Source organism: Vidua chalybeata, chromosome 6, assembly GCF_026979565.1.
Source record: "Vidua chalybeata isolate OUT-0048 chromosome 6, bVidCha1 merged haplotype, whole genome shotgun sequence".
In the NCBI taxonomy this organism is placed as follows: domain Eukaryota; kingdom Metazoa; phylum Chordata; class Aves; order Passeriformes; family Viduidae; genus Vidua; species Vidua chalybeata.
This window is the reverse complement of record NC_071535.1, coordinates 10,970,913-10,993,483: the sequence shown is the minus strand read 5'-3', so window position 1 is coordinate 10,993,483 and position 22,571 is coordinate 10,970,913. Positions and strand designations below refer to the sequence as shown.

The window sequence follows — 22,571 nt, the reverse complement described above, 5'->3', positions numbered from 1 at the left end:
TACTTTTAACAATGTACATGTGCTAAAGATAAACTGGTATCAGCCAGTTTGTTGCTTTCATGAGAAAATCTTGAGGTTTTTCCCTTTTAATGTTGATTTGAGATCATGAGGTATTGATATGATGCAAATTATCCTGTCAGCAGTGGTGTTTTGGACAGTAGACTCAAACAGCTATAACTAAATAATTTATTTTGTTGAATTCTTTTACTTCTATATGATTTTTTTTTTCCAGAGAGAAGCTAAAATTGAAGGAACGGGAAGAAGCATGGGTTAAAATAGAAAATCTAGCCAAATCAAATCCCCAGGTATTTAGAAAAGATTAACATGATCATGTTTAAATACTCTAATTTTGTTAAATATCAGTGGGGAAAACAGGTCTGACTGATCATGGAAATAAAGGAATTTCACCAATTGTATTATGAAAGATACACAATAAAAGTACTTTTCAAATTTGTAACCTTTCTCTTGTGCAAGTAATTATTTTTTTAAAAAAGTTTTCTGAAAAGCATGATATGAAGTACTTTTTCCTTTCCTTACAATAGGACTTATTCCGTATCGCAGTTTGAAAAGTTATTGTGCAAAATTATGGAAAAATATAGAGAGGCCATAATTGGCTTCTCTTGAAAAGCTGTTTTGCAAACAATATATTACAAAAAGAGATCTTTCTGCACACTGTGAGTTTTGACTGGTCAATTTTCCTTCGTGTCAAATGGATTCACATTTTATGTTCTTGGCTGGTGCATTTGTTCTCATACTTGGCACTGGGCTGGTCTGCTGGTGACCCTGCTCCTCAGGTCTTTCCTGCAGGAACCATCCTGTCCAGCATTAATGATGTACTCAAATTATGATAACAAAACAAAGGTCCTTTAGACTATTCATTGGATTTTGAAATTATGGGAGAATGAAATGGTTTGGCTTGGGTGTCGTCCCCCCCCCACCCCCTTCATTTGCTTGGAGATTGCTGCCAGTTTTCTTTTAGCTCAGTCACATGTTTTTCTGCTATGAATAAAAAACCTTCAAACATTTAAATTACTTCACAGCCAGAATTCTGTTATACTGTAGCAAGAAACTTAATGTACTGTATATTTCCAACACCATCTAGCTGACTTTAAAGTAGTGGAAGAGGGAGAAATGGTACTCTGTAAACAGAAGTGGGATGCTTTCTGATCTCAGTGCTATTTTAAAACAGAAAGTATGAGGTAATCTCTTATTCTGAGAAGAGGAAATTCGTAAATGTTTTTCTCCTCTTGGGTTATTGCCAGAGAGCAATTATTAAACTGCTTAAGTAAAATATATTAAAATTAATAAAATGTCAGTTGACAACAGATCAATTAAATGAATCAAAAAGGACTATTCTTATGAATGCAGTAATTGACTTTGAGTGACAAAACATTTCCCTAATGACAAAAGTCATACAAAAACCTTGCTTGAAGAGTAATTGATATACATGGTCATTTGCTATCACAAATGATGAGCTATTATCTGTTTGGCTAAATAAGGGGATTGAGTTGTAGAAAAATTCAGAGTTCTACAGTATCAATTCCCTTTTCTTTCCAGGGAACATTTTGTAAATACATTTTCTGATACTGGTTTATACTGCAACATATACCATCTGTATACAGTATGTTCTGCATAGTCAGCTTGAAAAAAGCTAATATTTGGAAGAAATTTAAAATACAAATTACTGAATACTCCACTGAATTGACATAAGGATATAAATGCTATTAGTACTCTAGATAATGGATTTTTAGGAGTTTCTTTTTTCCTGGAATGTCTATTAACTTTTTTGTTTGTCTAGTAACTGATGATTCTTGTTGTTCAGAGCTGTTCCTGATTCTGCATGACATAAAAGTACAGTTTAAGATTTAAAAACATTATAACTCTATTTGCTAAATCCTTGTTGTTAGGGGATTTTTAAATTTTTTTCTCATTTGCATTAAGTTACTGGTATACTCAGATACCAAAATATTTATGAGGAAAAACAGATGAAAAAGTCTGTGTGTAAATAAGTTCTGAATTCAAAACTGTATACAGTTCATCTGAATTAAAATAAGATCCGACATACTGAGATTACTGGACAGCAAAGATTTGGGGTTTTTTTAATTCCTAAAATACTTCTATAATTGTTTTTCTTTCCAAAGACAGAAAAGCTTAATGTTTTGGTTTGAAATTATATTAAACGTATATTAGGTATATTTGGTCTTTTAACAGTGTATTTTTTCTTCCAACACAAAATTGCATCAGCAAGTAACATGATTTTGTTTGAATTACTATATTGTTCACAGAGCACTTGACAATGTGTTAATAAGGTTTCAGATTGCCAAGGTAGACATGCAATACTGACAAAATCTGAGTATTTTAAAATTGCGTCTCAGATAATCAAACCATCTTTTTTTTTTTGATGCTGACTGTATTTTTCATCAGGATATTTCTGCCAAGTGTGAAAGTATTGGAGTTCAATTCTAAAATCTATTACTTAGCCCCTGGAAGTGTAAAATGCTGAAGTTAATCTCAGATAACTAGTCATATCATTCAAATGCTCAAATACACTCCTAGTATTTAGTTGTTATGACTAAGAATGATTATTTTAACATTTTGCATTTTATTAGTACCCAACATACAGTGACACGAGTTTGCTGAACAGTCCTGTTGCAATGGAAACAGACGGGCCTTTAATTGAAGATTTGCAGACGCTGAAAAAGACAGTGAAAGAAGAGGCTTGTCAGGTAAAGCCTTATGAAGATAGCAAAGTGCTCCAATTTATTAATTAATTTCTGTAGGTGACTGTCAATTATAAACTTGGCTTATATTTTCAGCCCTGTAACCATTTGTTCACCAGTAATATGCTTCACCAGGGCTGCTACTTTCAAATTACAATCTAGCAGCCAGAAATAGAGTTATGTTTCTAATGCCTGTGAATCTGCTACATAGTCTCTTTTAAGGTTTCTCCTTAGAAACTGTTTTTATTTTCACTTAGGAATAGCTTTTTGTGTCATTATGAGAGCAATGATTATGCTTCAAGGATAGTGAGAGCTATAGCTAAAATCTACAACATCATGTTCTAGTCTCTTCTCAATATAATGGTTTTGATTTTTCATAAGAAAAGCTTGTCAGTACTAGAATCTGATTATATTTTATATATTTTTGCTTGTTATTCAAGCCTTCATAGTGGTTGAAGCTCTTGTGTTTTAAAAAAATATGTAAAGTGTGTGTCTTGCCCACTCATGGGTCTTCTTCCTCAGTCCACCATCTGTCAGGTTCCATTACCCACTGCAGGGCGAGGACTCTCAAGGTCATTTTCATCCTTTTGTCGTTAGTTAATGCTCAATATAAATCTGTCTAAATCCAGCAAAGTCTAAGACTGGAGAATTGGACCCAGAAAAAGCAGTTGAGTTTGGAGAGAAAGTCTGTTAATTTGAACCAATGTACCCAGTAAGACATTTAATAAAAATAAGCATGTGGTTAGCCTAACCTCTTAAATTACTGTTAAATTACTTACTCCTAAATTACTTGTTAAAATTCCATTGTAATTATCCTGCAATATTATATTTTACTTATTATTTGTTACATAGTGTTTTGGGTGAAGGTTGGAATTAAAAGAAATGCTGGAATACCTCTAAGGCACACTCAGGGATTGCTGTTATTTAAACTCTTATGTATGTTGTGGATCCCTGTGCATTACATATAAATCTTGGTGGCTGAATTACATCCCTCTCCAGGGCAACGAACAAGAGTAGTATTCCCCTGTATAAGAATAATGGATAGAGCTAGTCAATGAGGAGCACTGGGCTGAATAATGTTTCTGATCCTCTGCCTTTCTTCATACCTTGGGTAGCTTAGCCAGGCCCACATGAGGGAGAAAGGGGCCTTCTTTCAATTGCTCCAGAGCCTAGAACCAGTTCTAGTGGAGAAAGGTGCATACAAAATTATTTAGAAAAATGAGTACTGCTTAATTTTAGAGTTGTGTTGATCATAGTGGTGTCCATCTTTGACTGTGCTATTTCCTAACACTTAACTATTTTCTCAGGGTTTATGAGACCGTGGTTCACTTTCTGTCCTGGCCAGAGAGCATTAAAATTCCTACTTCCTAAGTCTGAGTGCTCCAGCATCAGTTCTGGAAGAAAAGCAGCCAGAGTAGAATTCTGTGCTAGTAGTTGGGACAAGAAGTTAAGAACAAAATTCCCAGTCCCAGCTGCTGGAAGAGTTTGAGGATTTGGGCCAGTATTATACACTATAAAATGCAGAAACAGTAACGTGAGCCCAGACTAAAAGCAAGGACCCTCATCTAGGTCTTACCTTCTTTTCTACAAAGAATTCAACTTCATGAGCTATAAAGTTTGGGCTATATACAGCTTCATTGGTAGCATTCCAGCTGGAAAACTACTGCGTCATATCCCTATGAATGAGCTTGATTTGCCACCACCCATGATTGTAAGGAAGGGTGGGGACTTTAAAAAATAAAACTAATGGAAAATAAACAAACTGTAAACAAAATTCTGAAACTTGGGTGTTCCCTAGACATCTCTCCAAGTGCATGCTTTCTTCCCTTTTCTTACTTACAAAGTGTGCAAGAAGTGAGATGACTAAAAGAGTATAATCCAAGTTTTCAAACAGAAAGATCCTGTCCTAGCAGACCTAATAGAATATTTTAAATCAGGAATTCTTATTATTAGAAAAACAAAGCCTGCAAGAGGATGAATAAGTTTGGATCACCAGGCAGGAAAAGATTTGATTAAAGATTAGAGTATTGCAGAAAGCAGGCTAGGTAACATCCCTGCATCAGTCTTTGAGAGGACACTGGACAGACAATTATATATCGCTTGCTATGTACCATCAGCAGTTGATGTTAAAACAAGAGCTACTACAGTTACCAATTAAACAAAAAAAGGCAATCAAAAGGACAGCTTTGTTTCTTAAGTTAAACTTCAGAACTGAGAAACTACATAAAGATCTATATAGTTTCAGTGTAAGTAAAGTTTATGCCAGAGGCTGGCAATACAGCAGAATGTCCCTACTGAAGAGGGCATAGACTGACTGAAGAAAGTAGATCAGGAATTTTTTTTCTGTATGAGACTTATTGTGAGCATTTTTAGTGAATGCTCTGCCACAATAAAACTGGACCACTGTGACATACTAACTTTGAACATGCCAATAAATAAATGGCTAAGTAAAAGTTATAAAGTTAAAGGTACTTTGTTAGGTATATTGTCGGGTTTTGAGAGAGCATTGGTAAAATGGTAATGATGTCATAATTTTTAATATCTTAGAATTTCATAATTGTTTCTAGTTTTCCTCTTAGTAAAAGTACTGGTTTTAATATGTGAAACTGCATAGATGGTAGGGTAAAGAGGAGAAAGTATAAACTTTTTTCCAGATTTTTTTTATTTCTTTTCCTGTAAGTGAGCATACTGACATACAAAAAGTACTCTTAAGTAATGTTTAGTAATTAGTATGTTTGGCTAACTTTGTTCTATTTTTATTTCAGGCACAAAAAGATCAGAAAAAAGATCGTCCTCTTGTGCGACGCAAGTCAGAACTGCCTCAGGATATCTATACCATGAAAGCCTTGGAATCACATTGCAGAGCTGATGAATTAATATCACATGATGGGCATTAAACTATTACAGTGAAATATTATTTTGGAGGAAAAGTTGTTTTTTTTTTTCTGGACTCAGTTCTACAGTAGAACTTAATTTTTTGTGCCATACCAATCAGTTACACACAAAGTCAAAGCTTTCTTCAACCCATTTCTGTAGGCAATAACTTAATAGAGTATGCAGCTCAAGATTAGTAGTTCAAACAATGGTAAATTACCCAGTTCCATTTGCAGAATATGGGGTTGACTATAATCAAGTGGACACAATTTCCTGGAGGTGTTGCCATAGTACCAACTAGCTGATAACATGCAGTTTTTATAGTCATATTTGAGAAAAGTGTTCCATAAAATCTTTCCATCTAAATAAGTGAATGACCAATAGTTGGTACTAATGATAAACGTGTGTTTTCAGAAGTAAAATTACTTCAACTCTAAGTATTAAACTTTTTCTAGGATTTCTCAGCTTTACAGTTGTTCCAACATTATTGCTGTCTTGTTATATACCAGCAGTTTTGAAAATACAATTATTCTTTCGTATTATAAAACATGGCTTACAAGCTGGTAACATTCATGACAATCCTCAGTCATCATTCCTTTCTAAGAATTCTGTAAATTCATTTCTCTTTTACTTAGGGTAAAGATACATATATCTATATATACCACATCCTAATACTTTATGTATATTTAAAGCCATATCTTCCAGTCTTTAGTGTATAATATGGCACCAGTATTCCAGATATGAACTGGTAGAAGAATTTTTCCTAAAATGAAAATTTGTTTACTATGACTGGGAATAGACTGAATATAAAATTTCATTTTAAGTTTTTTCAAGTCAGTAAAATAACTCTTTCATTGTTTTCTCCCTTATCTGAGCTTTTAATACTCAGCATTTTTCTTGGGCTCTAGGAGTTCAGTATTCTGTGGCAGATACTATGTGTGATTTCAGTTGCATCAGTTTTCATCTGAAAGATGAACACAACATCATAAGCTTATTAAAATTAAAAAAAAAAAGAAAAAAAAAAGAACAGACTCTTGAATTCCATTCTGCTTCTTTTTAAATGAGTCTAAGAGCTGAGGAGATAGTGACCATAATTTTACAGTGAAAATATTTTTGTTGTTGTTGTAAAGAGCACATGTGCTGCAAATACACCTCACAAGTGAACTGAAAATGCATCTGAGTTGCTGATGATCTTCAAATGCTGCTATATATTCCACAAGATTACTTGCATGTAATGAGCTTTTTGTTGTAGATGGAAAAGCACGGGAGGAAAATCTCTTTAAAAATATAGTGCTTTGTCTTCAATATTTGATTTCTCTCAGGGTGGCCAGTATTTTGACTTACTTATCCTGCTTACAAGCTGTTTGAAATGTGTTCTGCTATTCTAAATGGGTGATTAGTTTCTTTTGTCTCTGGCAGTAACATGATATAACTTAATGTTTAATGTCTTGATGCATAAAGAGATAAAAAACGTGGCTTCTTTAAAAATAGTTTTGTTTTACTTTTTAAGGAAGTATAACATCTCCTGCATCCATAAAAAAAAAGTATTGCTCAAAGCAGACATTCATAGTAACCTTGTGCAGATGTAGTGCCTGCTGTTCGTTGGTTGCATTTAACATTCAATTTCCAATATTTGTTACATTGTCTATTGGAAGAAAATTGTGAGTGGTAAATATTGGCTTACAACACCTAAATTTAAAGACCAGCCCAACCTTTAAGTGGAATGTCCACTGTGTCTGAAAACATTTCCTGTAAAACTTGAAAAAGAAAATGCTTTACCATTAGGATAAACTATATGAAAACAGTTTAAAGATGCCTTCTACTTTTGAGGGAAAAAGGGTGCTTTTTTAATTGTGTAAAGCAACGTCTATGTATTTTGATATACCATTGTTTGAACTTCCATCTTTAGCTGGTAGATTATCAGTTACCTTTGATTTTGGGTGTTCAGTATGTCTGTGCAAGAGATTGCTGAAAGGAATTACTCTTATGTTATCCAAGGGGGGGGGAACCCAACTGTATATCAGTGTTCGATTGATCGTGTGATACTCAACATATAAGAACATCTTTCACTGTCTAGATTTTATTTTTATTCTTTATTGAAGATAAACACTCACCAAAAAAGGGAAGCATTGTGGTAATCTAGATGCTTCAAGTTCTCTATAAAGGCATATTTGAAATTTTGGGTCACTGAACATTTGCTTAGGCAATATTCCAAATTCTTACCATCACTAATGGTTTAGCATGTTTGTTATCAATATTTATATATTTCGTATAATCTTGTACTAAACAATTCTAAAAGTAATACATCCAAAATAAAAAGAAAAATTTAAGTAGAATTTTGGTGACTGTTGTTCTTCATAAAGTTCTGTCTGATACCTTCCCCCATTTTCCAAAATTACACCTGTACATCAGGAATGTCAAAAGTAATATTACAAGTGTCTTTTTAGTGTGGCTTTAGTATGGCTTCATTTTAATATTGTACATACATTGTACCTTGTTTTATGGTAATAAGTAATAAAAATGTAGACTTCATATTTTGTACAGAATTGTCCTATGTACAGAATAAAAAGTTCCTAGAAACAGCAAAAATAGGTAAGTGGCACAATTATTTTTCATTAGACAATATCTGTAACATTATATGTTAGTGGAATGTTAAGTTCAAATGTACCTACATATTTTTTAACATTTTGTAATTCAATTTTTTTGTTCTGGCATTGTTTCTGAAGAACTTCATACACCTGCCATTTAATATGCTTTTATCTAATTTTAAAACTTAAAAAAAAAAGGTGTATTATATGGACAAATAAAGAACATGTGAATTTTATTTGCTCATCATGAAACTTAAGTTTAACACAAGGTGTTTGGGGGTGTGTTCAGATTATCACTGCTGTCAGAATCATCTCTACAAATTAACTTCATAAATTTCACGAAACTAAAACAAAATTATGGAAAGGCCATTAAGTAGAAAAAAAAAAAAAAAAGCAGGAATGATTGATAGGAAAAGCAGACTTTTCCTGTAGAACAGCAATCAGTACAAAAATTTGGTAGTACTCCAATCTACAAATATGAAAAATGCATCTTTTATACCATAGAATTTTTCCCCTGTAACATTTGTGTATTGACAGGCTTCAAGCAAAGTAGCCATAAAATCTGGGAGTATATTGTGGTACTTGATACATAATCAGATGGCAAGAATATAGGGGAAAACTAAAGTCTGCAGTAAGAGTTGTCTTCCCTCTGCAATCCATAAAAATCTTTAAAAGAACTAAGGGAATTACTCACATAAAGCTGACATTCACTAACTGGGGGAGTTGGGGGGATTGAGCCTGGGATCAGGAGCTGACTACTGGCTTGAGTTACAAATGTAGGATTTGAGTTACAAGTCAGGTCTGTGTAGTGAAAGAAAGTTTTCTGCATGAGCTTAGTAGTAAACTCATCAAATTGTGAATGAAAAACAAGATACTGAAACAACTGAGGATCCAGTTAGTCACTTTTGGAAATCAGGGTTAAATACATTTCAAAATACAATATTTTAAAATACTGAGAGTGATGACATTTTTTCCATATAAATGCTTTAGTGAGTTGCCAGCTTTTTTAGGAAATTACCTTTAATCTTTTTCCTCTGAGGGAATTAGTCTCAGGGGCTTTGACCAGCAGCCTTTTTTGGCATTGCTTTTCATGGTTTGGCTTTGTAGAATTGAAAAGGAAGGTGCTAGTGTAGCACATATTGCTTGTGTTTGGAGATACGTTCATTTGCTTTATGTACCTCACAAATGTACTTACAGGAGATAGCTGTGATTTCAGGTTATCCATGTTCTGGATCATTTTATGGGCCACCCACCTAAAAGTGGAGCACTTCTGCCCCTTGGATTTTGTCCTTACTGTGTGCAGTGATTGTGGAGACTCTAACTGTGTATAGCTAATTAAGAAATGCCATTCTCATTACCATATCACTGTCTCCCTGGATTATAGTTTCTTTTTTATGAGGAGACTTGGCTTGAGCTGTCTTTACTTTATGAAATAAAACTTGGATGTAGTTAAACATTTTGTATGAACAAATTCCCAAGGGAGAATTTACTGTGGAGCTAAAAGAAGGCAGTGCATTATTCCTTCCTCAGCTCCTGGAAGAGCAGCACGGCTGCAGCTGGCTCTCGCTGGAGCCAGGCACGCTGGGACTGCATTCATTCCTGCCCCGGGGAGGTCTGCACACGCACAGGAAGGATTGTAAGCCCTGACCCTGTGGTGAGGAGGGGAGAGGGCAGTCACATAATTGCCTTGAGCTGTTTTAGGCATTTTTGTGATCTAAAAAAACACACTGAGAGGCTTCCTGCTAGCATGAAGAACTTGCCATAGTAATTTTTCCACTACAGTCTCTAGAATTAAAGAGGATTAGAGATAGGAAAGGAGGTGATTTGCTCTAATGGTTACTTGTTGGGATTTTTTCCTTTGTTTTTGGCCTCAAATACTACTAAATTAATATTAAGTATAGGAAAAAATCCTTTTTTTCCCCCACTGAAGTTGTTTCTTTTATAATTGCTGAAAAATATTTTCTTTCTACATATATTGTATTGCATTTGCTAGGAGTAAATCTTGTATCTTGACAAGTCCTGTTTTCATTATGATTCTCTGAAATACATATCTTTAGTTAAATTATATGGGAGATGTGTCATATTGGCCATCTTGTGCTTTGGATGGCAGATTTCAGTGACTTCTCACACCTGTTAAAAGGGCCAGGCCTTCTGTGTGCCCAGGAAAAGGACATACATAATTAACTAGAACCAGATCAGGGCAAATTATTTTTATTTTTCACCCTGATTGAGCAAGAAAAGCCCTTTCTGTCTCTGTAGGCTTTGACTGCAGAAGAGAACTTATGTTAAAAATTAGTTTATCTTGTCTCTGCCTCAATTTCCTTTAACTTAATTTGCATCTTCGTCCTGCTCCCCTTAGCACAGTAGATAAGGATGAAGTGATTAAAGAAATACAAAGTCTCTACCTACATGGCTTTTAGTTGCAAGTGGCCTAACACTTAGATATCAGAATTCAAGACTTAATTGCACATGGAGCATTTCTGATTTTAAAACCTACAGTAAGATGAGACTTGTTGAGGGGTTTTTACTTTTTCTGCAAGTCAGCAGCAATATATATAAATATTTACTTGAATTTTAATCTCCTATCCCTGACCCACTTTCTTCTACTTCCTTATTTTCCTTATTTGCATTTTTTCCTGGCAACAGTTTTACATCAGTGAGATATTGTATCTTGCTTTGCAAGCTACAGAAATTCTGTGACAGTTTGGCACAGCAGATGATGACTGCTCCAGAAGAATGAGCATGCCAGTACTTGGAATCATTGCTTGAGCTCACGTCCAAAGAGATACCAAGTTACACTTGAGATATATCTAGATTGCTTAGGAATATTATCAACACCCCTTTAAAGAACATCTCCACATCCAGAATGTTAATTTAACCTGGAAACCTGTCAGTCAAGACCAGAAACAGGATAGCCTTGTTGGAATTCAGACAGCCATGCAAGGTTTGTACTTTTTTTCATACGAAACACAATCCTGAAACAACCTGCTTGTAGAAGAATTACAAGGTGTGGGCAAACTAGATTCAGAAAGTTGAAATAGGTGAGTGTTGTCTTAAACACTGTCTCAGTAACCAGTCTATGAACAGAGTATTCAGGTAAGTAGCTACCACTATTTTTCTTCATAAAAAAAATTACCTTTCGGGGGAGGGGAGGGGTTTAAATATGTTTGATTCATCGAAAAACAATCACCCCTGTTAGTTTTGGATCTTGCAGTTGAAACTTAGTTGCTGAACATATAATTTTTCTTCCAGAGAGGAATGTTTGAGATTTTTATTACTTAAGAAATCTGTTTTTTCAAAGTTAAATTAGACTCATAAATGCTTTAAGAGCTTGCCTGAGCATGGCATCCTTTTTCCCTTGGTAGAAATAGAGGAGCTGGGATAGATGGGTGGGCTTCCCAGATTTCTAGTGTGCTATCTGGACATACACACTTTAATTATGAGTTACACTTGTGTAGAGGCTTACAGATCAGGTCTTCCTTTGCTAGGCAGGATATTCCACCCCAGCCTCCTTACTTCTTGGGCAGTACATCTGAACAGATCCTGGGCCTGGGGGTCTCTGTGCATTTCCCTGTGTATCTATTGAGGAAATGCATGGGAGGTTCAGATGTAGTTTTGTATGGTTGTTTTGCTTTTCTTTTGGGGGCAACATTCCCTTTTCTACCTCCATATGAGCAAAAACTGGAGTTTCAGTCTGTGGGTCACCCACTATCCCTAGTGTACTTTTGGGGAGTCAGTGGAGTTGCTTTGGAACTTCACTGCCCCCTCCCCTCTCCCAGACACCTCCAAGTGGCAGCCAGGACTGGGGGAGTAGTTTGGGCAAGAAGGAATTGGATCGTCCATCTCAGCAGCAGTGAGTTAAACTCATCTAATACCTCAATCAGTCAAATATACACTGAGATGTGGCAGCTGTAACAGATGTTTAGGAATTTTTAAAAATTAAATTCTTAAATTATTTCATTTTTAATAAAATCCCCTTTCTCACTGATGTACTCTTTGTCCCTGTCTCCTTTTATGTCCTTTGCTTTTGGGAAGCGGTCTCACCAAAGACTGGGATTCATGGTTTGGGTGCCAGATTGATTAAACTGTAATTAGTACAGCTGGCTGGGCTGGGTATGTAAAGCAGCAGAGATATTTCACTGAAGAAGCCTTGCAGTTGGCCTGCTACTTTCTTCATGGGAATATGTAATTTTCACCACCTGACCTTATGGCTTCTGGGTTAATTTTTCACATGAAACAAACACTATTTTCCTTTGGACAAATGAGCCTCGGGCCTGCTTTATCTTCCGGGTAAGGAGGCAGCAGCAGCAGAACACATCTCTCCCAGGTGCTGCTGCCAGGACAGTGGGGGGAAGGCTGCTGCCTTACCCTGTCGCTCACATCCCATCCTCTCCTTCCAGAATAAACCACTGATAAAACCCTTGTGGAAGGGCTTCCTGCGAGGAACCCTTCAGTAATTGAAAGGAGCTTACAAGAAAGGCACAGAGGAGCTACTTACAAGAACATGTAGTGACAGAACAAGGGGAATAGATTCAAACTGAAAGAGAATAGGTTTAGATTAGCTATTAGGAGGACGTGAGGATTGCGAAGCACTGAAACGGGTTGCCCAGAGAAGCTATGGATGCCCATCCCTGACAGTGCTCTAGGCCATGTTGGATGGGCCCCTGAGCAGCCTAGTCTAGTAGAAGGTGTTGCTGCCTATGGTAGGCGTGCTGGAACCGGGTAATTTTTAAGGTCTCTCCCAAGGTAAACCGCTCCATGATTCTACGAATAGGCGGCGGCGGGGAGCGGCCGCTGCCCGGGCGGGGCGGAGCGGGGCGGGCCGCGCCGCCCGTCCCAGGCTCCCCCGCGGCGCGGCCGGGCGGGGCTGGCGGCGCGGCGGGCGGGCTCAGCCGGGGCGCGGCCGAGCGGGCGGAGCGCGGTGCCGGCCGGTGTCCCTCTGCCTCGGCATGTCCGACTCCGGCGGGGGCGGCGGCCCCGGCGGCGAGGAAGGCGGCATGGAGGTGTCGGGCTCGGCGGTGCAGAACGTGGCCGACGTGTCGGTGCTGCAGAAGCACCTGCGCAAGCTGGTGCCGTTGCTGCTGGAGGATGGCGGCGAGGCGCCGGCGGCGCTGGAAGCGGCGCTAGAGGAGAAGGGCGCCGTAGAGCATATGCGCAAGTTCCTCTCCGACCCTCAGGTCCACACGGTGCTGGTGGAGCGCTCCACTCTCAAAGGTGAGGCGGGAGCGGAGCGGCCGCGGTGGCAAAATGGCCGCTGCCGGCCGCAGCCGCCGCCCTGCCGCGGGTGGGAGGGGCGCGCCTCCGCCGCGGCCCCGCTCCCGCTCCGCCTCAGCGCGGCCCCGGCCGGGAGCCGCCTCAGAGCGAACCCCCGGGCACCGCGGGTTCGCTGTCAGGCTCGGGGGGTGGCGGCACAGCCTGGGCTGCGGGCGGGTCCCGCTGGCCGCCGCCCGGCCCGGCCTCCCCCGCCGCCTTTGTTCCGCGGTCCGGGGCCCAGGCGGATCGCGGGGCTGCGGGCTCGCTCTGGGCGCAAATCCGAGCGTGCTGCGGCCGCGGCCGGTCCTGCTTGGAAAGGCACCCAAAGTGCTTCGTCAGTCGGCCGTGGCACCGCTCCTGCGGCAGCCAGGCTGCTCGGGAAGTGACCTGGGCGAGGCGGCCGCTCTGAAACAGAACGAGAGCGCCAAAACCCCAGATAAAGGGGAAGAAAATAACCCCAGCCTGAATCGACCTGTAAAAACCGTCGTTTCATGGTTAATTAGGGAGTTCCTGTAATTGACAAAGGAAGATGTGGACCTTGCCGTGCCTTTGTTTAGTTATTAAAGCCTGGTGGCCGTGCTGCTTGCGCTCAGAACCGCATCAAATGCTGCATGAAATCCTGCAGCTAAGCTGAGACTGTAGTTTGAGTGTCTTTGTTACTCACATGCTGCTGTTACTGATTATTTATTTCGAAAATGACTTGACAACGAATCTGTTGCTAAATAGGCTCTTAGTGTCACAGAATGCAGCCTAATAAACAGTGAAAAAATACAGCAAGGTTTCATCAATAATGCAGGCTTTTACTGTTAAAGCAGCCCCTACAGTTGTAAATGGCTACCTGCCTGTCAGCGTGAGCTTGCAAAATTCCATTAAGCTTCTGAATCGCTGCTCCTAGTATGCTGGTGGTTCTTTTCCTGTATATATCAAATCCTAATAAAATCGTATTTCATATTGCATTATTTAACATGTCAACAGAAATAGTTTAACATCCTGATATATGCCCTGCAGTTGCTGCACACAAAAAGAAACATCAAGGGGGTTCTTTCATTCACTGTCTATTAATTGTAAACTTTAGATGATGCTTAAAAATACCCCATCGTTGTTTATTTTTTTGCCTATATCCAGATTATCCTCCTCTTTCCCCTTCCAAAGTTTGAGACTTCTTTTTCAGTAGGATTAATTTTCTCAAAGAGAACAAAAGAACACCTGTCTTTATGAATTCAGGATACAGTGTTTAATAAGGTTTAATGAAAACCATTTAATATTAATGCAGATGATTCCTGCATTTTTGCTATGCCTGGATCAGAAGAATGGTTATCCCTAGTTCAGTTTGGAAATAATAAAGATAGTGGTGATCAGTTATCTCCAGGCCCATGGCATAGATATTGTTATATGTGTGTGCATAAAAAGAAATTGAGAGACTTATTACATGTCAAAAGCCAGATGCTAATTTATCATGCACAGATGCCATTTATGTCCATGTCTTCTGGTTTAATAGCTGTTACTTGGGCAGAGTGGATTTTGTGAATGACAGCCAGGTGTTCAAACTTAACAGATCTGAAATCTCCAGCAGCATATGGAGAGCTCTGACACTATTAAAAACAGCATTATTATTGAAGCTTGTCCATAGACTGCATAGCGTGAAGTAGATTACTGATTACAAGTACAATAAAACAGAAGGCCTATTTCTGCATAATGAAAGCTGCTCTCTGGTATCAGCAGCTCCCCAGCCTGCAGGGCACAGAGCAGGGCAGAGTCTGCTGTAATGTGTCCAGTCAGTGTGTCCCCCAACCAGGAGTAACCTGCACTGAAATCACTGCATTGCAGCACGGCTGCCTGCATCCTCAGCAATTACATCATCTGGGATGCACTGGCTGTGCTAATGCCTGAGTCTTTCCCATGGCTTGGCTTTTTGTTCTGTCAGGAGATTTTTTTGTTGTTGTTGTTGTTCAGAGACTTAATTTCCAAATCATTTTCAAAGTAGGTGTCTGAAAATACAAAGGCCACCTTTGGAAGAAAAAAGCAGCTGTTTAATGTTCTCACTGAGGCATAGTTGTCCTGGCAACATATCTCTGCAAATAAATGCACATTCTGTATTGTGGATTTCTCTCTCAGAATGTGAGTTATAATTCACTTACTGTAATGCTTTATTATTTTTATAGCAACCTAAATCTTAATGGAGTTTTGTTTAAAGACAGTGAACCCATTCTGTATCTGAGAGATATTGCAAAGCTACATTTGACCTAATTTAGTTAATTAAGTTGGTGTGGAGCTTAAAGGTTAGAAAATAGTCTGGTAATAGCAGAAGGTGGTTGAGAAGGAGTGGCAGATGTGTTAGAAATTAAGCATTTCTTACATAGTCTATTTTTTGCAGAGGATGTGGGAGATGAAGGAGAAGAGGAAAAAGAATTCATTTCCTACAGTATCAGCACTGACATTCATTATGGAATAAAGTCAAACAGGTGAATTAGTAAAATAGCTCTTAACATTTCTACTCTATATTTGTAAAACTCGTACAAGCAAATTTACCTACAAATTTACCTCCGCTTTACCTAGTGCTTTCAGGCAGCGTTTTTATTCAAGTGGGACAATAGCTTTTCAAGGCAGAGGCTCTCATAAAAAAAGGGTGTGTCATGAAGCTGAAAGGAATGGACCTAGGACTTCTAGCTATGGGGTTAAAGAAACAAAGTTGTATTAATTTTGGCATACATGCAGCTGTAACATACACAACTTGGGTTCAGTATTCTTTGGTTATGTCTATCTGTTACATATTTGTCACTTATAATTGAGGCATATTTGACTCTGAAGCTTTGTAAAATGTGTTTTTTCTTTAGTGTGCCCCTATTTCAGAGTCCTTATTGATAGCTCAACTTGCTTATTGCTGAACTTTAAAGATGTATTTATTAGGAAAACTTGTATTCAAGTCTCTTAGAAGAAAGATTGTGAAGTATGATGATACAGCTTGCCATTTGACTCCTAAACTTGCAGTCAGATTTAAGCTATTGTGTCACTTAAATGTCAGATGATTGGTTAGTAACTCTCCTTTGTGTTCCATAGCCTGGCGTTCATTAAACGTACAGCAGTGATCGATGCAGACAAACCAGTGTCTTCCCAGCTGAGAGTGCTCACTCTCAGTGAAGATTCTCCATATGAAACATTGCACTCTTTCATTAGCAATGCTGTTGCTCCCTTTTTCAAGTCCTATATCCGAGAATCTGGCAAAGCAGACAGGTAATTCAGTATAAACGCTGCATTTCTGTGCTAATGAACTAAAGTGTTTAATGATTTTAAAAAAGTAACAAACAGTGACTCTTCAAGGTGAATCGTGTGAATTGTTTAAGCACACAGTTGGTATGATGCTGTTGCTGATTCTGGGGAAGCAGTTCAGGTCTAAATGTGTTATGTATTGTTTTTGGTTTGCCTTCTTATATGGAAACATCTGTGCTTTTTCAGGGATGGAGATAAGATGGCTCCTTCAGTTGAGAAAAAGATTGCAGAGCTCGAAATGGGCCTCTTGCATTTGCAACAGAATATTGAAATTCCAGAGATCAGTCTACCCATTCATGCAACCATTACTAATGTTGCCAAGCAGTGCTATGAACGTGGAGAAAAACCAAAAGTTACAGATTTTGGTGAGAAGGCTGAGGATCCGTTGTTCCTTAATCAGTTACAGTCTGGAGTCAACCGCTGGATTAGAGAAATACAAAAGGTAACCAAATAAAGAACAGGGGGAAAAAAACAACTAAAAATAATTGTGTATTTTCTTCGCAGTTTAACTGGTAAAATGCTGCTTATGCAGGATGCTCTGAAGATCTGAGACCAGGTTTTTGAGTCACCAGAGACATTGGTCTAAATTAGGTTAAGTCTAGTCTAAAATAAGGCTAAGCCTAGAGCAAATTTGGAATCTAGTCTAAATTGTTTGACAAATAACCAAGAGTATTACTATGTTTTATATATTGTAATAGACTCAAGTAACTGGCAGTAACCCTGTGAATTTTGTAACTGTTCTTCAAATCTTTACAGCAGATCTGAGTGACACATCTGAATTGGCCTGTTTTGTTATTTGCTCCTGGTGCATCTACAACCAGTTCACAATGGTTGCTCCAGCCCTATCTTGTAATCTCCTACTTCTTCCTGTTACTTTTCAAAAGAATGCTGTTCTGCTGGTGTTACTCAAAAACAGCATCTGAGATACTAGTCTGGCTTTTTTGCCTTTGTATGCTCAGGAAACTCCTGTTGCTTACAGAACAGTGTTGTCTTTCCTTACTTAAGAGCATAAAACATTTGTTATCTTGCCTGGCTCATCTGCCTTTAACCAGAATAGAGACACTGCTCAGGAAAGCAGGCAGGTGACATTTTTAGGCTGTGCTGAAGATTATTAGATGAGGGTCCTAAAACCAACCTTTAGGATCTCTGGAATTACACTTGTCACGTGTTGCATACAGTTCCTACACTTTTCAAAGAATGAGTGCCAAAACTGTCTGAGGTTGGATTATTAATAACTGGCAATTGTTGCGTGTTTCAATTATATTTAGTAACAGCAAGTTTTTACAGTTGAAGTGTATAAATTAAATGCTTTTCTCTCTCCCTTTTCTTTCTCTCTGTTACTTTGAAGGTGACCAAATTAGATCGAGATCCTGCATCAGGCACTGCATTACAGGAGATAAGCTTCTGGTTAAATTTGGAAAGGGCTCTGTACCGCATTCAGGAAAAACGTGAAAGTCCAGAGGTTCTGCTGACTCTGGACATTCTGAAACATGGCAAACGTTTCCATGCAACTGTCAGCTTTGATACTGACACAGGTAAAATATCTGTTCAATGACATTTTTCTCAAATGTCCTATACAACTTAAACTGTTAAAAAACCTGAGCAATGTGGTACAAACAGCAGTGTTGTTTAGAGGAACCTTGGACTAGTTACAGATAGAGATTTTGGTTAATGAAATGAAAAGTTATATTCAAAATCTTTTCCGTTTAGGTCTGAAACAGGCACTGGAAACTGTGAATGACTATAATCCACTGATGAAAGACTTTCCACTGAATGACTTGCTGTCTGCTACGGAGCTGGACAAAATCAGACAGGCCCTTGTTGCAATATTTACCCATTTGAGAAAAATCAGGAACACAAAATACCCAATCCAAAGGGCATTGCGTTTAGTGGAGGCTATTTCAAGAGATCTGAGCTCTCAGCTGCTTAAAGTGTTGGGAACCAGAAAATTGATGCATGTGGCCTATGAAGAATTTGAAAAGGTATGTTCATGGCTTTATGATACTGGTTGCTGTATTTTTGTGTTAGACAGTGACTTGCAGGAAGCATTTAATTTGGGAGTTAAAGTACCTGTTCTAAAACTTTTTTCAGGTAATGGTTGCATGCTTTGAAGTATTCCAAACCTGGGATGATGAATATGAGAAGCTACAAGTTCTGCTGAGAGATATCGTGAAGAGAAAAAGGGAAGAGAACCTGAAGATGGTGTGGCGCATCAATCCTGCTCACAGGAAACTCCAGAGTCGTCTTGATCAAATGAGGAAATTCAGGCGTCAGCATGAGCAGCTGAGAGCAGTCATTGTGAGAGTCTTGCGACCTCAGGTAATCTTGGTTGTTACCAAGCAGAAAATCTGTGTGGCTTCTTCAGGAGTGTTACTATTACTTGATGTTATCAACACAAATGTAACGTAACATTCAGTTTCCATGTTTAGTTTTGAACCCTTGCCAATAGGCTTAGCTTTAATTCTGACTTACATTACATAATACATGCTCGTGCTAATAAACTCAGCAAGTCTAGACATAACAGAGAGGAGATTAATAAATGTTTAAATCCTTGAATTTGGCTAAACCACAGTGGAAAATGACATTATGCTGCAGAGTAGTGGAAGTTTGTAAAGTAGCTGTGCTGCCCTCTTCCTACTGGAAGTTAGTTCTGAAGTATGACTGAAAGTTTTTTAAGAATTTATCACTGATTGGTAGGGGATTTGTGCAATATTTTTTAGAACCAACTGCATTTTGCTATTTCCAGGGAAATTTTGAAGTATCCAACTCACTAAACTGTGATTCTAATGTAGGTAACAGCTGTTGCTCAGCAAAATCAAGGAGAGGTACCTGAACCACAGGATATGAAAGTAGCAGAAGTCCTTTTTGATGCTGCAGATGCTAATGCAATTGAAGAAGTCAATCTTGCTTATGAGAATGTTAAGGAAGTAGATGGATTAGATGTTTCCAAAGAAGGTACAGAAGCCTGGGAGGCAGCAATGAAGCGCTATGATGAAAGAATTGATAGAGTTGAAACAAGAATAACAGCCCGTTTGAGAGACCAGCTGGGTACAGCAAAGAATGCCAATGAAATGTTCAGAATCTTCTCCCGCTTTAACGCCTTGTTTGTCCGACCTCACATTCGCGGTGCCATTCGCGAATACCAAACGCAGTTGATCCAGCGTGTGAAAGATGATATCGAGTCTCTTCATGACAAGTTTAAAGTACAATACCCACAGAGTCAAGCGTGTAAAATGAGTCACGTTCGTGACCTGCCTCCTGTGTCTGGGTCTATCATTTGGGCAAAACAGATCGACAGGCAGCTCACCGCTTACATGAAGCGTGTGGAGGATGTCCTTGGCAAAGGCTGGGAGAACCATGTGGAAGGTCAGAAGCTAAAGCAGGATGGAGATAGCTTTCGCATGAAGCTCAACACTCAGGAGATCTTTGATGACTGGGCAAGAAAAGTTCAGCAACGCAACCTTGGTGTGTCTGGTCGCATTTTCACCATCGAAAGCACTCGTGTTCGAGGTCGAACTGGAAATGTCCTGAAACTGAAAGTCAACTTCCTCCCAGAAATAATTACACTTTCAAAAGAAGTCCGAAACCTGAAGTGGCTTGGTTTCCGTGTCCCATTAGCAATTGTCAACAAAGCTCACCAAGCAAACCAGCTCTATCCATTTGCTATTTCTCTAATTGAAAGTGTCCGCACATACGAGCGAACATGTGAGAAAGTAGAAGAGCGTAATACTATCTCACTGCTGGTCGCTGGCTTGAAGAAAGAGGTGCAGGCTTTGATTGCAGAAGGAATTGCACTCGTGTGGGAATCATACAAGCTTGATCCATATGTACAACGCTTGGCTGAGACTGTCTTCAGTTTCCAGGAAAAGGTTTGTGTTATCTGCAAAACTTTTGCATTTATAATTCAGTAATGTGTGGTTATCCAAAAGTGTCATTGGATAGCTGAGAACCAGTTCTGCAGCTCTTGGTTTAAGTAGCTGAGTGAGTCAGCACAAATCGGCCAACTAGATGGATCTTTTTGTGGTGCTAAAATTGCTATTAGCAGTACTATTTTCATTTGATATTGCTAAAATCAATGGATTGCTGCATCCAAATAAAGATAAATGATTAACCATTACTGGATAGTTGTTTCCTTGATCTAACCTGTCAAAACTAAACATCCCATTTTTCCTGAACTATCTTAGGTGGATGATCTGCTCATTATTGAAGAGAAGATAGACCTGGAAGTGAGATCATTGGAAACATGCATGTATGATCACAAGACTTTCTCTGAAATCTTGAACAGAGTTCAGAAAGCTGTGGATGATTTAAATCTTCATTCATACTCAAATTTGCCAATCTGGGTCAATAAGTTGGATATGGAGGTAGGTTTGAGATCGAAGAGTAGTATATGTTTAGAGGTAACGTTTTATTCAGGTGCAAAATATATTTTGATTATTGTCTTCATAGTCACACAGGGAGACTTTTCTTTATAGTCACACCAGAGACTAAATTCTCATTCCCTGGAAATTTCAGTGTATTTTTGGTATGCAGAAGATGCAAGACCTGTGTTGGGGTTTTTTTGCTGTTGACTTTTGGGATTAATTAATTCAAGGGGAGTTTTGTCTTCTGAAGACAAAAGTTTGATACAGTTTGACAGCCTGGAGGATGCTGGGGAGCAAGGTAGATAAAGGGTGGTGGAAATTTGCTATCCTGGTAGCAAAGATTTCTTGCCATCATACTGTTTGCTTCTGCCTGTTAAGTTTCAGATTATTGGTCATTAGGCCAACTTCAATATGGTTAAAATTATTTCATTACATTAAACTCCATGAGGATGAGGAGAAGCTTTGAAGTTTTTTCAGTGCAAATTTACCAAAACTCCTAAACCTCTAATCATGGAATGGTTTAGGTTGGTAGAGACCTCAAAGATCATCTAGTTGCAGCCCCCATGCCATGGGCAGTGATGCCACTGATTCGGTAGCTCAAAGCCCCATCCAGCTTGGCCTGAAACACTTCCAGGGATGGGGCATCCATAACTTCTCTGGGCAACCTGTTCCAGTGCCTCGCCACCCTAATACCTAATCTAAACCTCCTTTCTTTCAATTTAAAACCAATTATTCCCTGTTTTATTGCTACAAGCTCTAGCAAACAGTCCCTCCAATTCTTGTAAACCCCTTCTGGTGCTGGAATGGCTTCGTAAAGAAGCACTTGGTTCTTTGAGGGGCTGTAGTGTGCCTGTCAGAATATATTGATAGTGGGGATCTTCATGCAGTGAATATGCAGGTTCTTCCTCCAGTGTGCCTCATTTTCTTTAGATTGAAAGAATCCTGGGTGTTCGTTTGCAAGCTGGACTGAGGGCCTGGACCCAGGTTCTTCTGGGACAAGCAGATGACAAAGCAGAAGTTGACATGGATACAGATGCTCCTCAAGTGAGCCATAAGCCTGGTGGTGAACCCAAGATCAAAGTAAGTTTTCCTGTGGTTTTTTTTTGCATTAAATTTTTTTGGTTGGTTAGTTTTTTTCCGTATTGTCAATTAACTAATGCAGAAATTATTTCTGAAGCCTATATGGTAGATAATTATTTCTTCTGCATCTGTTTTTGGAGAAATATTTTCCTCCATTTAAGTGCAAGTTGATTTTTGAAAAGTACTTCTTGAAGTCCAAAATTCTTGTCTATATGTAGCAGTATCTGCCAGTAAAACTGGGCTTTTTTACTGTTTCCGCAGAACATTGTACATGAACTAAGAATAACCAACCAGGTGATATACTTGAATCCACCAATTGAAGACTGTAGATACAAACTTTACCAAGAAATGTTTTCTTGGAAAATGGTGATCCTGTCTCTGCCAAGAATTCAAAGTCAGAGATACCAGGTAGGTGTAATGAAGCT

General features: G+C 38.7%; 2 protein-coding genes across 3 annotated transcripts in view; both read left to right on the top strand.

Annotated features, from left to right (window-relative positions):
* PPP2R5C (protein phosphatase 2 regulatory subunit B'gamma) overlaps positions 1 to 8,418 on the top strand; it is a 75,085-nt gene extending 66,667 nt beyond the window's left edge. For both annotated transcript variants that reach the window (XM_053945054.1, XM_053945055.1), the window contains 3 exons: positions 233 to 305; positions 2,610 to 2,726; positions 5,486 to 8,418. In XM_053945054.1, the coding sequence (XP_053801029.1) occupies positions 233 to 305; positions 2,610 to 2,726; positions 5,486 to 5,617 (322 nt within the window). In that variant the 3' untranslated portion in view covers positions 5,618 to 8,418. The remainder of the gene's footprint in view (positions 1 to 232; positions 306 to 2,609; positions 2,727 to 5,485) is intronic.
* Positions 8,419 to 13,121: 4,703 nt separating this feature from the next.
* Positions 13,122 to 22,571, top strand: part of DYNC1H1 (dynein cytoplasmic 1 heavy chain 1) — a 44,883-nt gene continuing 35,433 nt past the window's right edge. Inside the window, exons 1-11 of the mRNA XM_053944441.1 lie at positions 13,122 to 13,396; positions 15,810 to 15,897; positions 16,493 to 16,666; positions 16,889 to 17,144; positions 18,051 to 18,237; positions 18,413 to 18,684; positions 18,794 to 19,021; positions 19,495 to 20,571; positions 20,887 to 21,066; positions 21,997 to 22,146; positions 22,408 to 22,554. Coding sequence (XP_053800416.1) covers positions 13,132 to 13,396; positions 15,810 to 15,897; positions 16,493 to 16,666; positions 16,889 to 17,144; positions 18,051 to 18,237; positions 18,413 to 18,684; positions 18,794 to 19,021; positions 19,495 to 20,571; positions 20,887 to 21,066; positions 21,997 to 22,146; positions 22,408 to 22,554 — 3,024 coding nt within the window. The 5' untranslated portion in view covers positions 13,122 to 13,131. The remainder of the gene's footprint in view (positions 13,397 to 15,809; positions 15,898 to 16,492; positions 16,667 to 16,888; positions 17,145 to 18,050; positions 18,238 to 18,412; positions 18,685 to 18,793; positions 19,022 to 19,494; positions 20,572 to 20,886; positions 21,067 to 21,996; positions 22,147 to 22,407; positions 22,555 to 22,571) is intronic.